The sequence below is a fragment of the Elgaria multicarinata genome, chromosome 7 (genome assembly GCF_023053635.1).
Source record: "Elgaria multicarinata webbii isolate HBS135686 ecotype San Diego chromosome 7, rElgMul1.1.pri, whole genome shotgun sequence".
NCBI lineage: Eukaryota > Metazoa > Chordata > Lepidosauria > Squamata > Anguidae > Elgaria > Elgaria multicarinata.
The window spans coordinates 2372660-2393159 of record NC_086177.1 but is presented as its reverse complement, the minus strand read 5'-3'; the positions used below and the strand labels follow the sequence as shown (position 1 = coordinate 2393159).

The 20500-nt window shown below is 46.0% G+C and overlaps 1 protein-coding gene across 3 annotated transcripts in view; it reads left to right on the top strand.

The window, feature by feature from the left end:
• The first annotated feature begins 15595 nt into the window (after nucleotides 1-15595).
• The window catches only part of RELL2 (RELT like 2), a 47675-nt gene continuing 42770 nt past the window's right edge, over nucleotides 15596-20500 (top strand). The window contains exons 1-3 of one of the 3 annotated variants that reach the window (XM_063130053.1): nucleotides 15596-16943; nucleotides 18355-18742; nucleotides 19708-19921. In XM_063130053.1, the coding sequence (XP_062986123.1) occupies nucleotides 19714-19921 (208 nt within the window). In that variant the 5' untranslated portion in view covers nucleotides 15596-16943; nucleotides 18355-18742; nucleotides 19708-19713. Of the gene's footprint in view, nucleotides 16944-17690; nucleotides 18743-19707; nucleotides 19922-20500 lie in introns of those variants that run through there. The other 2 variants (XM_063130054.1, XM_063130052.1) reach the window with 2 other exon arrangements.

The following is a 20500-nucleotide window of genomic DNA, read 5'->3' as shown; positions in this document are numbered from 1 at the left end:
CAAATGACTCCTGCTGAAATTCCCTTTTCTATGCAACTGTTAAAGATACAGGAGCTTTGTCCTCCTTTTCATAGGGTCACCCTACTCTATGTGGGGCTGCCCTTGAAGCTGCTCCGGAACCTGGAGCTGTTATCTGGGGCTGCCCCTTTCCAGCATGTAACTCCTCTGCTGAGGGAATTGCGCTGGCTGCCTATTGGCCAGCGGGTCACGTTTAAGGTTTTGGTATTAGTGTACAAAGCCATAAACAACTTGAGACCAGGGCCAGATCTACACTAAGCAGGAGACAACACTTTGAAAACGATTTGAAAAGTATATGGAATGTGTCCTGGGTTTCAACATTTGTTGAGTGTATGAGAAACCATCTGTAAGAATACACTTTATAATCCAGAATGTTAACAATTATAACCCTCCAATAAAATTATGAATAGTAAGAGAGAGAGATGGGGCAATGAGTGGAAGGACAAATTTATTTTCAAAGACTAATATATTTATTTCAGGAAGTACCTAGCACACCCCAAGACTCATTCATAAATAAATACCAATTTAGGATTACTGGATTTAGGGATTTGTATTCCAGTTCCTTGAGTAACAACAAGTCCTGTGACATCCTAAAGAATAAAAGATTTATTCCGGCATCATCAGATGAACAAAGTAACAACAGACATATCACTCTCCACACATATACAGGATGATCCGAGGAGAAAATTAATTGGGAGAGAAGGACAGGACAAAGAGCAAGGCCTACCATATTTAATTTTGGGTTTTAGTGGAAATTACATCAAGAGATTTTCCCAGTTCCAAAGGCACTACTATATTAGCCAATAACACACCAAGCAGGATATGACACTTTGGAAATGGTTTGAAAACTATATGGAGTGTGTGTGGCATTACACCCCACAAGTCAGTTCCCAAATGTACGTCTGCAGTTTGTAAGTCTGTGGTGACTTTAGAATGTTGGCCTGAGTGGGCGGAGTTAGAATGTCTTGGGAGGGGGAGGAGTGATATATAAGGGAAGGACTGAGGGGATTGAGGGGGACTTTTTAAGTACTCTTAGAGTCTTTAGTGCTCTCGGTGTTTAGAGTACTTAAGTTCTGGGAAATTTGAGGGTCAGGGTAGAGAGTGGTGTCTTTGGAGTGTGGTGTGCACGTAGTGGATGTATATTAATCAATACAGATAATAAAGCTCAAGAGTGTGTGAGAGAAAAGAAAGCATGTATGTGAATGAGTGAAAGGATTGGATGAAAGGTTTCAAAAAGGTTTTTAAATGTTTTATTTGAAACAAAACTTGTGAACTTTTAAAAATAAATTTTAATTTTTTTGTTTCTAACTACCGCAAAAATCCCACGTGTCTGTTTGGCATTTATCATCTGAAGTTTGCACATTTAGCACCCACTCTAACAATAATTCACCTCAGCACATATAACTCACAGTGTTATATCAATTTTATATATTGAAATCCTTCTCCATTTAACCCCTTTCTCCACATAGTTTGGAGGAAGGTGGTTTTTATCCCTTGCCTCAGGCGTATCAAGCGGTGGTGCTTGGCTTGAGCAGGGAGTAGCCGCGGCCAGGTCTGTTGTTCAGAGCCTGTGCCGTGGCAGTGTGTCCTGGGCCCCAACAGTTGTCGCTACTGTTATAAACCATTTTAAAGCAATAGTGTAGATCCGGCCTTAGAGGAGTTTCCTTGCTTGTTTATCTCATCTTGCCATTATAAAATACTGGGTGCTTCCAGGGGAGGCTTTTTATGGCACCATCACCCTGCCTCATTCATAGAATTTTACCGGGGGGGGGGGGGGAGGGAATATTGGGTCCTCATGACATCATCTTCACTCATAACTCTCCCTAGTTTTCCCACAGCTGCTTCTGCCTTTTCTCTTACCATACAAAATCCGTTAAGAAAGAAAAGACGGAATAGCTGGGCAATGCCTTCTGATTGTTATTTCTGTGGCAATGGAAAATAGTTCTTCACCCATTGGAACCCTTTTATGTACCTGAACACTGCTAACATGTCTCCCCTCAGCCTGTCCTCATAGGGCACGTCCTTTATCATCTTTGTTGCCCTCCTCTGACATTACCTGTTAATGTTCTTCTGGAAATATGGTGCCCAGAATCATATGCAATACTCCAGGTGCGGTCTCACTAGTGCCAAGTAGAGAGGAATAACGACTTCACACATCTTTGATACCATGCTTCTTCTAATGAAGCCCAGAACTGCGTTTGGCCTTCTAGTGGCTGTCTCACACTGCTGACATGTTCAAATTGCTGTCAATGACCACACCCAAATCCTTAATCCACAAATTTGATAAGAAGCCCATCTATCCCATCATCCAAGTCATTAATAAAAATGTTGAATAATACTCTAGTTCAAAAACTAGTTAGCAAAAAAATACTGCAGCTAGATTACTAGCTAGTAATGGGCTTATGACCACATCACACTATCTTTAAAGAATTGACCTGGTTCCCTGTCCATTGTTCCCTATCATTTCATCATATGCACATAGGCAGGTACCCCTATCCCTCCTCCCCCTGCCTCAGCATGAGCAACACCAAGACGGAACCAAGCCACACCCTAGTCGCTGTATGACTCTTCTCTGCCTTTGCCATGATAGTCGTCCAGAGAGACACGTAGGTCTTTATAAGAGCATTTGGTCACCCAGGAATTTTGGTGGCCCAGGCTACATGCCAACTTAGAACAAAATGTTAATGCTTGTGACACCTGCTTACAGGGCAAGAACCAACCTGAGAGACCACCAAACTTCTTGAGACTCCTGCTAGTCTTATGTGAACTGCCCGGAGAGCTTCGGCTATGGGGTGGTATACAAATGCAATAACATAATAAGAGTCCATGAAAAGCAATATCCATGGATTTTATCACAGAATCGCTGGATTCAGAATGGTATACTATCATCTTGGTGGTAGTAGACTTGTTTTTAAAGATGACTTATTTCATCTCCTGCTTTGGAGTTCCCTTGGCCAAGGAAATGGCTCAGTTGTTTACATGAACACCTTCTCCCCTACAAGCTTGCCCAGGTTTTAAGATCTTTGGACGAAGTCCTTTTCTTGGTACCACCAGCTTCAGAGGAGTGTTTGGTGGCAACACAAGAGAGGGCCTTCTCAGTGGTTGCTCCCAGGATATAGAATTCCTTGCCAAGGGAGGATAAGTTACCGCCCTCTCTACTGTCCTTCTGCCAGCAGGAAAACATGCTTATGCTCAAGCAGGCCTTTGGCTTGTAAAATAGTCAGTTGGGTTGGGTGCTGTTTTATTGTAATTCTCTGTGTGTGTTTATCTGTGTTTTAAAAGTATTTGTTTTATTATTGTTTTTAATTACTTTTTTAAAAATGTGTTTGATTGTTAGCCACATGTGGATATAAATGCAAAGGTGGGGTATAAATCAAATGGATGAATGAATGAACGAATGGCTTACCCAAGCACATAATCTCAGAAGAGACACCCAGATCACTGCATGGTTCTGGCAAACACTTTTCAAATCATTGGGTTTAAGGCTTCACTTCTCAGCCATCCCCCTCAATCAGATGGGCAAACAGAATGCACAAATGCAACACTCAGAAATACCTCTGGTGCTATGTGAACTTTCAAGAAGATAATTGGGCTGAACAGTTATCCCTAGCCGAATTCACATACAATTCCCAGTATTTTTCCACTCGACAAACACAGTGTGTGTGTGTGTGTGTGTAAATTATGGGTATTACCCTCAGTTCTTTCCTTCCATCTCCCCAACCTCACCAGTTCCAGCTTTCAGAAACTCCAGTCCTTGCATCAGGTTTTAAGGGAATATTATTATTATTATTATTATTATTATTATTATTATTATTATTATTATTATTATTATTATCTTCTACATTTATATAATGCCCCATAGCCAAAGCTCTCTGGGCAGTTTACAAAAGTTAAAAACAGTGAACATTCAAAAGAAATATACAACATTTTAAACCATAAAAGCATAAAATACATACAAAAAACAGACAATATCCATTTAAAAACAACTATTCTGGGGTCAGTTAAGAAACTCAGCATATGCTGTTAAATGCCTGGGAGAAGAGAAAAGTCTTGACCTGGTGCCAAAAAGATAACAATGTTGGCACCAGGCGAGCCTCATCGGGGAGATCATTCCAAAATTGAGGGGCCACCACTGAAAAAGCCCACTCCCTTGTTGCCACTCTCCGAGCTTCCCTTGGGGTAGGCACTCAGAGGTGGACCTTAGATGTTGAGCGTAGTGTTGAGTGTAGGTTCATGTCGGGAGAGGCGTTCCAACAGGTATTGTGGTCCCAAGCCGTGTAGGTTAAAACCAGCACCTTGAATCAGGCTTGGAAACATACAGACAGCCAATGCAAGCGGTCCAGAGTCAGTCTTATATGCTCGAACCTTATGGTTCTGGTTATCAATCTGGCCGCTGCATTTTGCACAAGCTGCAGCTTCTGAACTGTCTTCAAAGGCAGCCCCACATAGAGCGCATTGCAGTAATCTAATTTGGAGGGAACAATTGGATCAGGCCAAAGAAATATATAAATGTTTTACAGGCAAGCAACACCAACACTTCCTACACTTGTCAGTGGGAAATCATGTGTGGCTGTTGACCTGATACCTTCCCATGTGCCAGCTATTAGCAAGCTAAATGCCCAACTCATTGGCCCTTTCCCTCTTGTGACCTAGATCAATCCAGTAGCTTATTGCCTCCAGTTAGCCTCATCCATGCAACTTGACCCAGTTTTCCACATCTCCCTTCTGGTTCCCAATTTGCCAGCACATCCTCTTTGCGATTGACGTTCACCATCTCCTCCCATCAGAATGGATGAAGAGGATGAAGTAGTTCATATTGTAGATTTCTGGCAGTACTGAGGCCACCTTCAGTATTTCATCAAGTGAAAGTGATATGGGCAAGCAGATTGGTCCTGTGAGGATGCATCAGATGTACCTGGGCCAACCCTTGTCCTCCAGTTTTATCACCAGTACCTAGGGAAACCAGAACTAGTGGCTCAGAAGGAACAGGGTCCTGGGAGGGGTGTCATGCCTGACCCAGGCCAGGATGACTCTTCTGATGAAGACCATGACATTACAGAGCCTAAAGACCTAATGAGACCCTTGGCCTTAGTAAGGCATCTCTGGCATCATTGCGGAAGCTACATCAGGCCCTTCAACAGTAGAGGACTCTGAGGAACAGGACCCCTGAGGACCATGAGGTTAGAGGAAGAGACCAAGCATCTGCGCAGGCTTAAAATGCTCCAGAAGGTGGAGGCACAGGCTGTCACTTGTCTTAAAATCCACCGCAACCAGGCTACTCAGGTGTAAAGAGCCATCCTCATGAAGAGGACTTCTTCCAAAAGCCTTTGATCTGCTGCAGCTGAATCCTGAGTAGGGCTCTGGAAGCTCCAGCTTATAAGCTTTCAGTTGGCACTTACTAGCTACTGCAACAACACCTTTAGCCCAGCTTCCAGCTCCTTCAAACTTTGCTTCCTTGTAGGTCTATTTCTCCTTCTCATCTTCATCAGGTACTGAACTGGTGCCTGATTGTGACAATGGACTGGATGTTGGCTAATAAACTGGAACTCAATCCAGACAAGAGTGAAATGTTGTTAGTGGGTGGTTCTGCTGACTGGATGGAGGATGTTCAACCTGGTGAGAATCTACACTGGTGTTATTCTAACGTTTTGAATGGGTTACTGTGATGCACAGCATCACGTGACCCTGGGTCTCCAACGTAAATGAGTCGTACTTACAGGTTCTATTTCTTAGTTCCAGCGTGGCTACAGATTCATGTGCCTCATCCTACCGGTAATTTTCCTCTCCCTTTCTCAGAGCTGCTGGGTTTGCTCCGCCCACTTCCTGTTCTCCTTCCTTCGCCCCGTTTGCTATCTTATCAGCTACAGCAGATAAATCACACCAGTGTTATACTGTGCAATCACTGACAATTGCATGCAAAGGACTCAGAAGTTTTCCACCTTAGAATCTGCTTTTATTGTGAAGTACTCCCATGCATCCTGCCTTAAAATTTGAATCAAATTGGGTCATCCGTTGATTTTTTATGATTTTTTTTTAACATTTCCCCCCTCTTTGCAAAGGAGCTGAGGAGCGCTCAAAGGATCGCTGTAGCTCCGTGCAAGAAAATTAACAAGCGTCTCTTGGTCCCAGTCCAAAACTCATGACCAGAAGGGCTTAAATGCGCTGCTGCTAAAACTTTTCAATTTGGTCTCCCATCCAAACCCTGACCAGACCCAACCCTGCTTTGCTTCAGCAAAGTGGCTGGCTCCTATGCACTCAGGCTATTCCCAGAGACCTGCATTAAGATGTTTTGGGAGGAGTTTGTGTGTGTACTTATGACTATTGCCCTGCACTGCTGGCTAGGAATGAGGCAGGCAGTGGGCGGAGCAAACCCAGCAACTCTGCTATGTTCAGAGGGAGGGAAAACAACAAAAGGATTTAACAATGTGCCCTGCAGTAACATTACAGCTACAGAGAACCGATACAGAGAACCACGTTAGAAAGGGACACTAGCAACGTTATAAGACTAGTGTAGATCCAGCCCTGTTCTGGATGGGGTTACACTCCCCCTGAAGGAGCAAGTTCATAGCTTGGGGTTTCTCCTAGAAACATCTCTGTCACTTGAACCTTGGTGGTATGGAGTTGTCTATGCTCTAGCAACCTCCAAGTGAGATTACTGCAATGCACTCTACATGGGGATGCCTTTGAAGATGTAGCTTGTGCAAAATACAGCAGCGAGATTAATAATGAGGACCAGAAGGTTCGAACATATAAGACTGTAGCCTGTGTACATTGGCTGCCTGTATGTTTCCAAGCCTAATTCAAGGTGCTGGTTCTACAGCTCAGGACCACAATACCTGATGGGACACCTTTCCTGACATGAACCTACCCATAAACGACATTCAACATTGAAGATTTTCAAACCTTCATAGAATTTAATAATCACTATGTGAGACACGCTATCCTAAGAGTACGGAATAAATATAAACTAAGGTTCAGGAAGAAAATACCTCTTTGGGTTGTCTGCCCAGGAGGGAATTGTCATCTATGCATAATGGTTAACATATAATGATGCATTAGAAATGTCACAAGATGAATGTAAACTAAAACCAAGGGAGGAGTTGTTGAAAGAAGGTCATATATGTCAATGGTTTTCGTATGTACAAATTATGGAAAGGTTTAAAACAGACAAAAAGAACTGTGGGTTTGAGCAATCGAAATCTGAGTTTGAAATAGCACTGTGTACAAAAGATGAGCATGTGATCTCAAAGATGTAAAATCTTTTATTAAAGTATGAGACAGAGGATGAGCAGGTAAAAGATGGTATGATAAAATGGGCTAAAACTTTGGATATAACATTTCAATGGAACAATGGGAGAATATGTGGAGAAAAGGTTTGAAATTTACATTATGTTCAAGGCTTAAAAAGAATTTCTATAAGATGATGTATAGATGGCATATGTCGCCTACAAAGCTGGCTAAAATGTATAAGGGAGCTTTGAGTAAATGTTGGAAATGTGAGGAAGAAGGAACCTTCTACCACCTTTGGTGGACCTGTAAAAAAGCTAAGGCATTCTGGACGCAAATACACTCTATGATTCAGAAAATATTAAAGACTAAAATACAAATGAAACCAGAAGCCTTTCCATTGGGGTTAATGGACAATCAGTTGAAAGAATCATAGAATAGCAGAGTTGGAAGGGGCCTACAAGGCCATCGAGTCCAACCCCCTGCTCAATGCAGGAATCCCCCCTAAAGCATTCCTGACAGATGGTTGTCCAGCTGCCTCTTGAAGGCCTCTAGTGTGGGAGAGGCCACAACCTCACCAGGCAACTGTTTCCATTGTCGTACTGCTCTAACAGTCAGGAAGTTTTTCCTGATGTCCAGTTGGAATCTGGCTTCCTTTAACTTGAGCCCGTCATTCCGTGTCCTGCACTCTGGGAGGATCGAGAATAGATCCTGGCCCTCCTCTGTGTGACAACCTTTTAAGTATTTGAAGACTGCTATCATGTCTCCCCTCAATCTTCTCTTCTCCAGGCTAAACATGCCCAGTTCTTTCAGTCTCTCTTCATAGGGCTTTGTTTCAAGACCCCTGATCATCCTGGTTGCCCTCCTCTGAACACGCTCCAGCTTGTCTGCATCCTTCTTGATTTGTGGAGCCCAGAACTGGGCACAATACTCTAGATGAGGCCTAACCAGGGCCGAATAGAGAGGAACCAGTACCTCACGTGATTTGGAAGCTATACTTCTATTAATGCAGCCCAAAATAGCATTTGCCTTCCTTGCAGCCATATCGCACTGTTGGCTCATATTCAGCTTGTGATCTACAACAATTCCAAGATCCTTCTCGTTTGCAGAAGGAGGGAACTTTGTTTTTGTATATGACAACAGTAGCGAGATTATTGTATGAACAGAAGTGGAAAGATGAGACAATGCCAACAATTCAAGAATACATATTGAAGATATTGGAGTTGGCAGAAATGGCAAAACTTACAACGATAATGAAAGATAAATCAATAGCCATATTTACATCCGAATGGAAACCTCTAATAGAATTTTTGCAAGAAACAGAGAAAAATGATGTATTTGTCTATGGATTCAATGTATGAGATATAGTTAACTTAGAAGAAAGATTGTGTTAAATGTATTAAACAAGGAGAGAATATAATTCCCATTTTTGATGTGCAGAGAGCCAAAAATATACCTTAAACTTGATGTGTGTATTTTTCTCTTTTTCTTTCTTTTCCTTGTACTTTAACTTTCTTCTATTTTATTTTTCTTTCTTTTTTCTTTCTCTTTCCTTTTTTATGTAATGCTTTTATTGTTCATGAAACAATAAACTTAAAAAAAAAAAGCTTTGAAGATCCTCCTCAGGTGCCTATTCCGAGGGAGGCTTGGAAGACAGCAACAAGGAAGAGGGCCTTCTGTGTGGTGGCCCCCCAATTATGGAATGGTCTCCCTGATGAGGCCCATCTGGCACCAACATTGCTATCATTTCGGTACCAAGTCAAGACTATTCTCTTCACCCAGATATGTGATGAGCTTTACCAATCCTGGATCTGTTTTTAGGTTCATAGCTTAAAGTTGTTTATAGTTGTTTTTAGATGTATGTTTTTGTGTCTGTTGCATGTTTTGTGGTTTCAAATTTTGTATATTGTTTTTAATTGTTTTAATTGTATGTAAACTACCCAGAGAGCTTCGGCTATGGGCTGGTATAGAACTAACAACAACAACAACAACAACAACTACTTCTGGTTTTCTGAAAACCCTGTTTTCAGATGCCCTTTTGCTGGTCTGTTTATACTGTTGACCTTTTGACTGCTTGTTGTTTTCTCCTGGTTTGAACTACCCTTTTTGCTGGACTGATAAAACTACACTTGCCCCTAGTTTGCCATAGGCCTGAGCCCAAACCCAGCAATAGCAGTGTAGAAGTCTTATGCTCTTTCTCCACCACCCCCTTCCTTCTCAGTGCAACCAGAGCATAATGTGGCAGTGCGTATGGTGTGGACACTCCTACTTTTCCTCACATTTTGCTCCCCTGCTGATCAGGACCAAAGAAGAGAAAGTGTGTGAGACACACAGACAGAAACCTTTGCTTTTGCATTCATGGTCTTTTCTCAGTTTCTCTTTTCTGTGCAATGGGGGTTGTTGCTAAAGCAGAAAAAATGTGAATCCAACGGAATGTGAATCTCCCTCTCCCCTCAATTATTCATTTTGAACACATGATCTTGATGTGAGCTTGTCATAATTTGCTGTTTCTGTGCTTTCAAGAGTGCTTTGTGTGCTCCTGTGTGGACACCCTGTGCCCTCCACCTTTGTTTTGGTTCCAATGCCAACTGGTCCAAATATATTTTTTTCAAGACTGAGTTTTGTTTCAAAGACCAGACAAGCTACACTTCTGAAAGCTCTGGGGCCAAATTCCTTGTTTGGACTTTGTGTGGCAGGGTGTTTCAGATCAGCAAGGTGCAAGAGTGAGATAAAGTCAAACATTTTCTGAAAACTAACCAACATGGGACTGACTGGAGGAGGATTCACCCTGCCAGGAACAGAGGTAAGAAAAAATATTCTCTTCTAAAGCCAAGATTCCCCCATGTCGGTGTTGAAATCTTTATTGTTTGTTCATTGGCCACAATTAGACCTAAACTAGATGTGACACTCTTATATCTATACAAATTGCAGATAGCCATTTTAATCCATTAGCAAAAATCCAAAAATGTCATTGGGGTTGTAGTTTGTTAGGACCAACTAAAGCATCATGAAGTAGTGAACACAAGTCTTTGAATTTCCGGAATTCTTCTAGTTGGATGTTGTATTTTAAAAGCAGGGATGTGGAAGGAGAGAAAAATCTGGACATGCTGGAAAAGGAAGTCAGTATTTGTAACACTCTTTAAGATCCAGTGTAGAAGGTGTTATGCAGACTTCCTTAGAACATGCTGGACACACAGCTGTTAATTTTGATTGCATCAAGGCTGGTGGGACAAAGAAACATTATGCCACGTAATTGTTGCCTGGAGCCATTTCACACATTACAAAGAGTAATTAGAAAGAGATTATTCAAGAGGAGCTGCAGCCAATCATCGTTCTTTGACCTTGCTCCATTTTTATTTTAGGCTGAGGATTTTCTCCCATATAACTGTGCATAGGTTCAGAACCTTGAATAGTGGCATTTGTGGCATTATGTGGCATTTGCAAAAGTCATACATTATATTGATAAGAAATAAGTGAAGAATTTCCATGAACTAATAGGCGAAGTGTGAATTCAGACTAAGGAGGGATAGGGTCTGGCAGTTGCAACTTGCTTCAACATTGATAACAGGTCAGCATCCTCTACTGCACCTGAGAGCAGTAGGCTAGCCTTAGGGAATATAGAGTAGGTGCTTGGCACCAACACCTTGCTGCCACTTGCTCACTGCTGAGAACACATCCCTGGGAATGAGTTTAAGGAAGAGGAAGTAATTATTGGGGGAAATCTAAATTTAATTGTGGATCACAAATTAGACAGGCCAACATATCAAAAATGCCATAGCTAGGGAATGAGGTTTATTACAGACTCTAATAATAATAATAATAATAATAATAATAATAATAATAATAATAATAATAATAATAAATTTATTTCTTACCCGCCTCTCCCTTTGGATCGAGGCAGGGAACAACATTAGAACAGGAATCAATACATCTTAAAAAATCATGATTTAACATTGATCTGGATTGGCCTGCCGGAAAAGGCTAGTCTTTAAAGCTGCCTTAAAATCACACATAGTGTTAATTTTACGAATCTCCTCCGGCAGGCCATTCCACAATCTGGGGGTGACAGAAGAAAAGGGTTCTCCATCTATTGGAGAACCCATCATATGGGTTCTCCATCTATTATGACTGAGATGGTTCTCCTTCCTTCTCTGACCCTATCAAAATGAAGGCTTTTCCCAGTTGGCATTTTGGACCCTTTCCCCAGAAGATAATTTTCTTTATGGAGAGGTGTTTCTTTGCTTAGAGCATCATCACACCAGGGGGGTGGTGGGGATTTTTGTTTGTTTACCGTCGCTTTTCCGCCCACGTGTTTTTGCCTCATTACTTCCTCTTTCAGCAAACTGCACGTGGCCCATTCAGTGGCCCGTTTTGATCACACTGCTTCTTCTTCATGGTCTCTGTGCATCACACTATGGGCTCTGCGCTGGCGCCGAGCTCTGCTTCAGAAAGTCTTCTCCAGCTGAGAACCGTTAATTTTGGCGGGAACCCTCCCCCACCGTCCACTGCGCATGCCCGCGCCTGTTCCTGCCTTCCCCTCAGTTCCTTTGCAACCGCCTTAGCTGGTGCTTCGCAGAGAGTTCTTCTCCGTTTACTCCAAAGATTGAGTAGCTGAGCTTTTTTCTATACCGGTTCTTCTACCTAGTTATCTTCCATTTTCATTCTCTTATCTAAATATATATATATATATATATATATATATATATATATTTCCTCTTTCTCTACTTTCTGTATATAGTTACTTGTATGGCCCTTAAGGCCCCATTCCGTAAGTGCGTCTGCTGTGCTAGCAAACTTCCAGCAGCGGACGGCCACTCCCTTTGTGTATTGTGCCTCAGCGAGACACACGTTGTTGAAACGTGCCAGCTCTGTCTGTCTTTTTCGAGACAGACAAGAAGACACAGAGCCGACCGGCTAAAAGCCGAGCTCTGGAAGCAGACACTTCAATGTGTCGACAAACCGAAATCCATGACTTCCATACCGACGCAGCTATCGATGTCGACAGATCCCTCGACATCGACAAACCGTTCTGAGCCTTCAACGTCGATGCAATCGAGAGCAGTATCCACAGCAAAGAAAATTACCAAAAAAGCAAAGACCATCAAACCACCGTCTGAAACTCGTATTAAGAAAAAGAAGAGAACGAAGAATTTAACAGAACGACCTTTACCTATTATAGAGAGTTCCAACCCGGCAGATCCTCCGGCAGTTGAACTTCTCTCCACAACGTTCGAGAGCGAAATCCGAGAACCGCCGACACCGATGCAACAACCAGGGACTTCCCTACCTCTAAGGGACCCTGTTGATGCTTCTGAGCATATACAATGCCTACCACCGGCACCCCAATCCAGTCCTCGACCTAGCCCCCAACCGAGATCGAGAGACACTGGTTTGGCATACCCACGACATGAAGACTACGAGCCATACAGACGCTCGCACCCACGATACCGATCCCCTTCGGTCTATGGGGATGATTATTCAACCAGAAATCACCGTCCCTACCGTAGTAGGTCTAGATCCCCGCGCCGTGACTGGGAACATTATTCTGAGTACTCATACCCACCATCGGCACGGAACTACGAGCATTATTGCGACAGACGTCATACCTATCGGGAGCGTGACATACATTACTCTAGACATTCACAACCCCCGGAGACTACGACGACATCAACTCGTGCAGACACACGCACAGCACCGATCCAGGCATCACTTTATAGTGAGCATCCCGTTCCCACATCGAGGCCGCCTACGTCACCACCTTCGCCTGAGGGCTATGACTCCGAATCATCTTCACAATCAACAGCACCACCCTCCCTGCCCTCCCCTGATGAGAATTTGGGACCCAAAGAACGAGCATCCTCCTCTGAGGAGATGGACTTATTCGCACAACAAATACTCCGAATGGCACACGCCTTAGGAGTAGACGTACAACAACAACACATCCAGGACCTCATATTCGAACCCATATTTACAGAGGCTTCAGCCCCAGTAGAGATACCATTCGCCCCGACACTGCTACATGCAGTCAAGCAGACATGGGTCTCCCCTTCATTAATGACACCAACCTCTCGACGATTAAAGTCTATGTATAGGGTACAGAAGAAAGATGTGGACTTTTTATTCACACACCCACGACCCAACTCGATTATCGTTGAGTCCTCTCATTCAAGACTCCAAAAGCACCACTCCTCTCCTGTAGACAAGGAGGGACGTAGACTGGACTTCATGGGTCGGAGATCTTACTCTGCAGCTGCCTTAGGTCTGAGAATTACAAACTACCAAGCCCTGATGGCTCGGTATCAACTCTTCCTGTGGGACAAAATTGGCTCCTTATGTGATTATTTACCAGAAGATCACAGGGAGTTAGCCCGCGTATTCCAATCTGAAGCTTCGTGACTGGCATAACTACAAATTAACACTACCCAACACCAAACAGATTGCTATGCCAAACTAATGATGGGGTCAGTAGCACTCAGATGTCATGCCTGGCTTAGATCAGCAGGAATGGCCCCAGAAGCACGGTCATGAATAGAAGAGTTACCGTTTGACGGTGATGGCTTCTTTAATGCTACAACTGACGAGAAAATGGACACCGTCCAAAAGGCTAGAAACAATGCCAAAAAGATGGGCATTGGTCAACAAAACCAACAGTTTGAATCTCAGAAACCAAGGAAGTGGTTTCGCCAATATCAACCATACCAACAAAAACCTCCGGTCGAGAAGACATCAAGGTTCCAATCATCGCAACCATTCCAAAGGAAACCATATGCCCAAACCATCCATTTCCGCTCCCACCAGAAGACGGACAATCTAACTAAACATTGTCTTTGACTTACACCGCGGCGACATCACATACCATGCATTCGCCGACCGCCTATCCTTTTTTCTCCACGCCTGGGACAATATAACCACAGATTCCTGGGTACTCGACATAATCGCTCTAGGCTATCGCATCGAGTTCGAGACTCTCCCTCCACTCGGTACTGTGAAGATCACGACACCCTCTACCACTCTAAATCAAGAAACTTCCCTACTATCCTTTAAAGGAGCAATAGAAAAGATCACAAATCGAAACTACGAGGGGTTTTTCCTCAAGATACTTCACAGTACCAAAAAAGGACGGGGGTCTCAGACCCATATTAGACCTCAGAAACTTAAACGAATTCATTCGCCCCAGGAAATTTAGAATGACAACGTTGTGCACCATCCTACAACTCTTAAGAAAAAATGCATGGTTCGCGGTTATCGACTTGAAGGACGCGTATTTCCATATTTCTATCAGAGAATCACACTGCCACTTCCTACGTTTCACCATAGGAGACAAATTTTACCAATTTTGCGTACTACCGTTCGGCCTCAGTACAGCCCCCCGTGTATTCATGAAGTGCATGGTGGTCGTCTGTGCACACCTACGCCCGCTCAACGTCGAGATATATCCTTATCTCGATGATTGACTCCTGATAGCAGATTCCGAGGAGCTCCTATCTCACAACATTCACCTGACCCTAGACCTCCTACAACAACTAGGTCTCTGTGAATTACGAGAAATCAATTCTTCATCCTACACAGTCCGTGAAATTCATAGGAGCAGAATTGGACTCGATCACAGGAAGGGCATACCTGCCTTGGGACCGAGCACAAGAGCTAGTCCACAAAGCCAACAATATAATTGCACGGCCCAATACTTCAGCACACAAAATACAACGGCTCCTAGGACACATGGCATCTACAGTGATGGTTGTCCAATGGGCCAGATTTCACATGCGCCCACTTCAACTCTGGTTCCTACAACACCACAACAAAGACCGCAACCCCAAACATCACCCCCTTACCGTCCCACGTACAGTCATCCACACCCTTCGATGGTGGACAAACATGCAACATCTTCTAGAAGGAGTTCCCTTCCAACAACCACCGCCATCGCGCACCCTCACAACCGATGCGTTGACAATCGGTTGGGGAGCCCACTGCGGTACCTTGCAAATCCAAGGCCAATGGTCGAAGCAGGAAGCTATGCACCATATCAACTACCTAGAGTTAGAAGCCCTCAGGAAAGCCCTCAGGGCTTTTGAACCTGTTTTACTGAATCACCGCGTGCAGGTGATTACCGACAACGCCACAGTATTATGGCATATAAACAAGCAAGGGGGAACCAGGTCCTCAAAACTCGTCCACCTCACTCTTCATATATTCAAATGGACGATACCCAGAGGAATATCCCTGACAGCCATACACATCGCCGGAATCGACAATATCCTAGTAGACTCACTCAGTCGCAGGAACCTCCTCCAACATGAGTGGCAATTATCACCCAATCTGATAGCTCACATCTTCCGCGTCTGGGGCCACCCAGAAATAGACCTATTTGCCACTGAAGAAAATACAGTATGCACAACGTTCTGTTCGAGAGCAGGAATAGGACATGGTTCCATGGGGGACGTATTCCTCCACAATTGGAACAACAGTTTTTTTTACATCTTCCCACCAGTCCCACTCTTACACAGAGTGGTAGCAAAGATTATACAAGACAAGACGAATTGCATCTTAATCGCACCGTAGTGGCCCAGACAACCATGGTTCTCCCCCGTTTCGTCTTGCAAAGGGTTACACTTACCGCTTCCCTCTGGATCCGGCACTGCTGTCGTGCAACCACGGACAGATTCTCCACCCCGACATTCAGAGACTGAAACTCACGGCATGGAGAATTTACCCAGGACACAATTAAATATTAGTACAACTCCCACTGACATACCATCAGGAGTGCAGCATATACTGTCAGCATCTATAAAAAACTCCACCAAGATTTCGTATGCTGGGAAATGGAAATCTTTCTGCGACTTCGCAGCCACGCATTCTTTTGATCCAAACCTTTGTTCTACTGTAGACATACTTACCTACTTACACCACCTATACCAGAAAGGTCTACGATATGCATCCATCAGAGTATACTTAGCAGCTATATCGTCCTATCGAGGAGAGACTGAGCACAGACCATTTTCTCTACTCCTATAGTTAAAAATTTTTTACGTGGCCTCAACAATTTAGTGCCACCTGTGAAGCCCATTACCCCTGATTGGAGCTTGTCAGTAATCTTGAATGCACTCACTACAAAACCATTTGAACCCCTAGCCACCATATCGATGCACCTTCTATCCTGGAAAGTCGCCTTTCTAATCGCTATAACATCAGGGAGGAGAGTGAGCGAATTGTTGGCATTACGTATCGACTCCCCATTCACGATCTTTCATAAGGATAAAGTGGTTATGAGACCGGATATTACCTTTCTTCCAAAGGTAGTATCAGACTTCCATATTAATCAGCCTATAATCTTACCTGCTTTCTTTCCATCCCCATCCACGGAGTTGGAAAAAAGACTACATTGTCTCGATGTTCGAAGAGCATTGGCTTTTTACAAAGACAGAACACAGGCATTTCGTAAGACTCAAAGACTCTTTATTTCTTATACTGGCAAACAAAAAGGTCAGACACTTTCCACACAAAGACTTGCTGCGTGGATAGTACATACCATTCAACTAGCCTACCGTCTACCCAATTTACAAATTCCTCGAGGAGTTCGTGCACACTCTACTTGAAGCGTGGCGACATCGACGGCGTTTGCTAGAGGAACCTCACTTGAAGACGTATGCAAAGCCGCAACTTGGACGATGACGTCCAGACTATTTTGCACCCTAGGCAAGGTGAGCTCTGGGCGCGGGCGGGGAGGGAGGCTACCTCACGGTGGTGTGTGTGAGGGGGTGTCACTTGCGCTGCCCCAGAGCTTATTGGGGGTGCAGCCCCGCCCCTTATTGTGAGGGGCAGCCCGTGGATGTCACTTCTTCCATGCCTCCCCAAGGGCCGCTGCCTGCAGCTCTGGAAGGGCAGCCCGTCTTCCTTTGGGGCGCAACAACAAGGGCGGGCACGCTGCTTCTGCCCCCGACCATGCGGCTGCTCCTGTGCCTCTGCCCGCCCTGTGAGGAGGGGCTGCGAACGAGCCCTGGCTGGCTGGCTGGGGTGGTGGTCTCTGCCCCACAGTCCCTGCTGGGTCTCCAGCAGCTGCAGCCCCCAACGGGGAAGGCAGTGCACTGAGGCTGCTGCTGCTCCGCGGGGGCTACCTGTTTCTGCCTCCTCCTCGCCTGCCTTCCTGGCCCACAGAGCCTTCGGCTGTCCCCCAGCCTACTCCTCTTCTGTATCCTCTGCGTCATCTACAAGGGGTTTGCAACAAGCAACACACACACCCCGCAGACAGTGGAAACGAGCAGCACCTCTCTAGGGCCTCTGATTGCAGCTGCAGCAAATGGCTGGCCACGCAGGGGCACTCACAAGCCAAGCCCCCACCCCCCAAAACCTCTGACCCCAGGAGTGGGGAGAGGGGGCGGTCTGCACCCCTCTGACGTCTGCGCCCTAGGCAGCTGCCTAGTTGGCCTTAATGGTAGCGCTGGCCCTGCCGACATCATGAGAGGGACCTGTGCCCAGTAACGAGTGTGCAATGAAACGCGCGTCTGATGGATTTCTTATAGGGGCACATTCAACCTTGTGGGTCTCCGCCTGAAGTGGGCCAGCCAGGCACAGCCTTATCCTCTCAGGAAGAGGTAGGCCAAAGTGTCATAACTTGAACTGAGAAATGGCTTGGAAAACATTTTAGTTACTGAGCCTGATGTGGAGCCCCTGAGATAGGGCAGGAGACCGGAGCCAGTTACATTTCAGAGATCCTGGAGAAACTGGCCAGCCATTCCTGCCTTCCTTCCTAGCACTGTGGATATATTCAGGCCTTAGCTAGACCTCAGGTCGAGGGGTTATCCCTGTTCATGTAAATGACACACAGGGCATCCAGCTCTCAGGCAGCGACGACCCCGGGACGATCCTGGGATAAACCTTAGGTCTAGCGAAGGCCTCAGTCTCTAGTATCAGCGCCACAAGAAGCGTTTCCATTGCTGTTCTCTCAGCCCTGATGGAGCCCCTGCAGTTTCTCCTTAAATTACTGCCTGGGCTTCGGAGAGATTTGGGGAAGAGAATGTTGCTGCTCCTGCTGAATGACTTCGGTAGCTACCGGGGTGGCCGGAAATAGCGCACAGTTTGCTTGATTTGCTCTTCTCTGTGCACACAATGAAGCCGTGAGCCTGGAAGAAGCGAGAGATGCTTGGAGTAGTACCTGGCAGCAGGCATGCGGGGTTGCTAGGAGACAGGTGAAGGTGGACAGAGGTGCGAAAAGCAGGATCCTTCAGGTACCCGAGGAAGCAGCAGCAGCAGCACCAGCAGCAGCACCAACACCGGCGTGGTGCTCTCTGGGCAGGATGTGCACGCCGGAGCTAGCGAAAGGGAGCAGCGCCTGACGGCCCGGGAGCGCCGCATGGGCTGAGCCGGGGAGAAGGCGGGCGGCCGGCCGGGGCAGCGGCTGAGACTCTCGTTCTGGGACGTGCCTGCAGAGGAGCGCCGCTGTAGTCGTTGAAATCCATGCAGAATCTGGAAAGGTCAGGCTGGCAGACGGCTCTGGAGAAAGGTAAACGCGAGGCTCCCGGCTGCTGCGGGTGGGAAGGAAGGGGTCGCTGGGGCTGCTGCCGCCTTCGCGGGACTTCTGCGTCGGGGTCCCGCCCTATTGGTCGTGTGTATGTTTTCGGAAGGGAGGGACGGAGGGAGCCCGAGAAGGGGGCCGGGTGGCAGGCGGCCGCGAACGCCCCCAGCAAGCGGGCGGGGAGCTTGCGGGACAAGGCGGCGAGGCCGTGGCGGAGCCATCGCTCCGTTCCGAGGCGGGGGGGGGGGCTGCAGAGGCAGGAGCGCGGAGTCCGCCGTGCCCTTGGGCAGATGCCTCCGGAGCCGGCGCTTCACCGCGCCGCAAGCCGCGACGGAGAGCGCGCCCGCCCCGCGCCTGCCCGCGCCCTCGCTAGAGCCGCTCTTCCCACCGGGAGGGATGGCGAGATGGCCGGGCGCTTGCCAGGCGGGCTGGCGGTGTCCTTGAGGAACCTCCAGCAGGCAAGGAGAAAGAGTGCGCGAGAGAGGCGGGGGTGGCAGCGGGGAGGCGGCTACGAAAGCGCGGAAGCAGAGATGGGAAGCAAGAGGGAACACATTTCGCAAAAGAGCTCTTAAAATGGGGGCAGAACGATCCCTTGGAGAAACCGCCGCCGCCTCGTTGGCAAACAGGGATTCCCGTTCGGAGACCCTTTCTTTCCCTCCTTGGCCTTGCTCCTGACTTCCTTGAGAGGCAGCTGTGAGAAACCTGCAATAAGTAATAAACCTTTTGTGGAGAGCAGATTAAATTTTCCTGAGAAAGCTAGGCTACTTGCAGGGACCCCTCCGTAAGATCAGAATGCTGCTCAGGGGGGTGGGGGTGGTCCTTTTGCATTGTGGGTGAACGGGGCCAAATGGCTGCCTGGGACACCTTGGTACAATTCGGAGACCTGGGCTGGATGGGCAAATCAAGAATGTGGGTGCCAGAGAGAACTTGGAGCCTTGCCACCTCTCTCCTAGATCCGAATGTCGGAGCAGAACGGCACCAAGGATGGGGATGTGGACCACCAGCACAGCTTGTACATGCTGGTCCTGCTGGTCCTTGTCTTCTTTGTCATGGGCCTTGTGGGATTCCTCATTTGCCACATCTTGAAAAAGAAGGGCTACCGCTGCCGGACATTCCGCGATGAACTTGACTCGGACAACAAGGAGTCACTGACCCAGCTGCAAGTTGGTGAGTACCACGGACGGAGGGCAGACATGGAATCTTGCCTTGCAACAGACTGTCTTTCCTGGCAGCAAGTCACCAAAGTAAAGTGTGATGATGATGAGTTCATTCAAAGCCTCTGAACTCCAGAAGCCAATAGCAGGAGAGTTACCTGGATTTTTAAAACAATGAATTCAGTTGGGTGAGTAAGGCCTAGAGAATGCGACATCAAAATATTATTATTCTACCCTTCCAGCCTAAATTTTGTGAGGGTAATTTACTAGAGGGATCACAATAATTATGCATGGGCTGGTGGATTACTCAGAGTTTTCAGATGGGCCAGCAGCTCACCCCAGTTGGCAGTTGGCACTCCAGTTGGCACCCCTTTTCATTTTCCTGACTTTGCTTTTTTGCGCCGTTTCACCAAACTTATGCATATAATAACTCAGAAATGAATTAATTCTATTAACTTAATAATTCAGTAACTATAGGACTATTTCCTCATGTATAGATGTATTGGATTGCTGCTATACACATTGTTTTCTCATTTAAGGTAAACTCTTAAATGTTTTTGCTTTTATTTATTTATTGCATATATTTATTTAT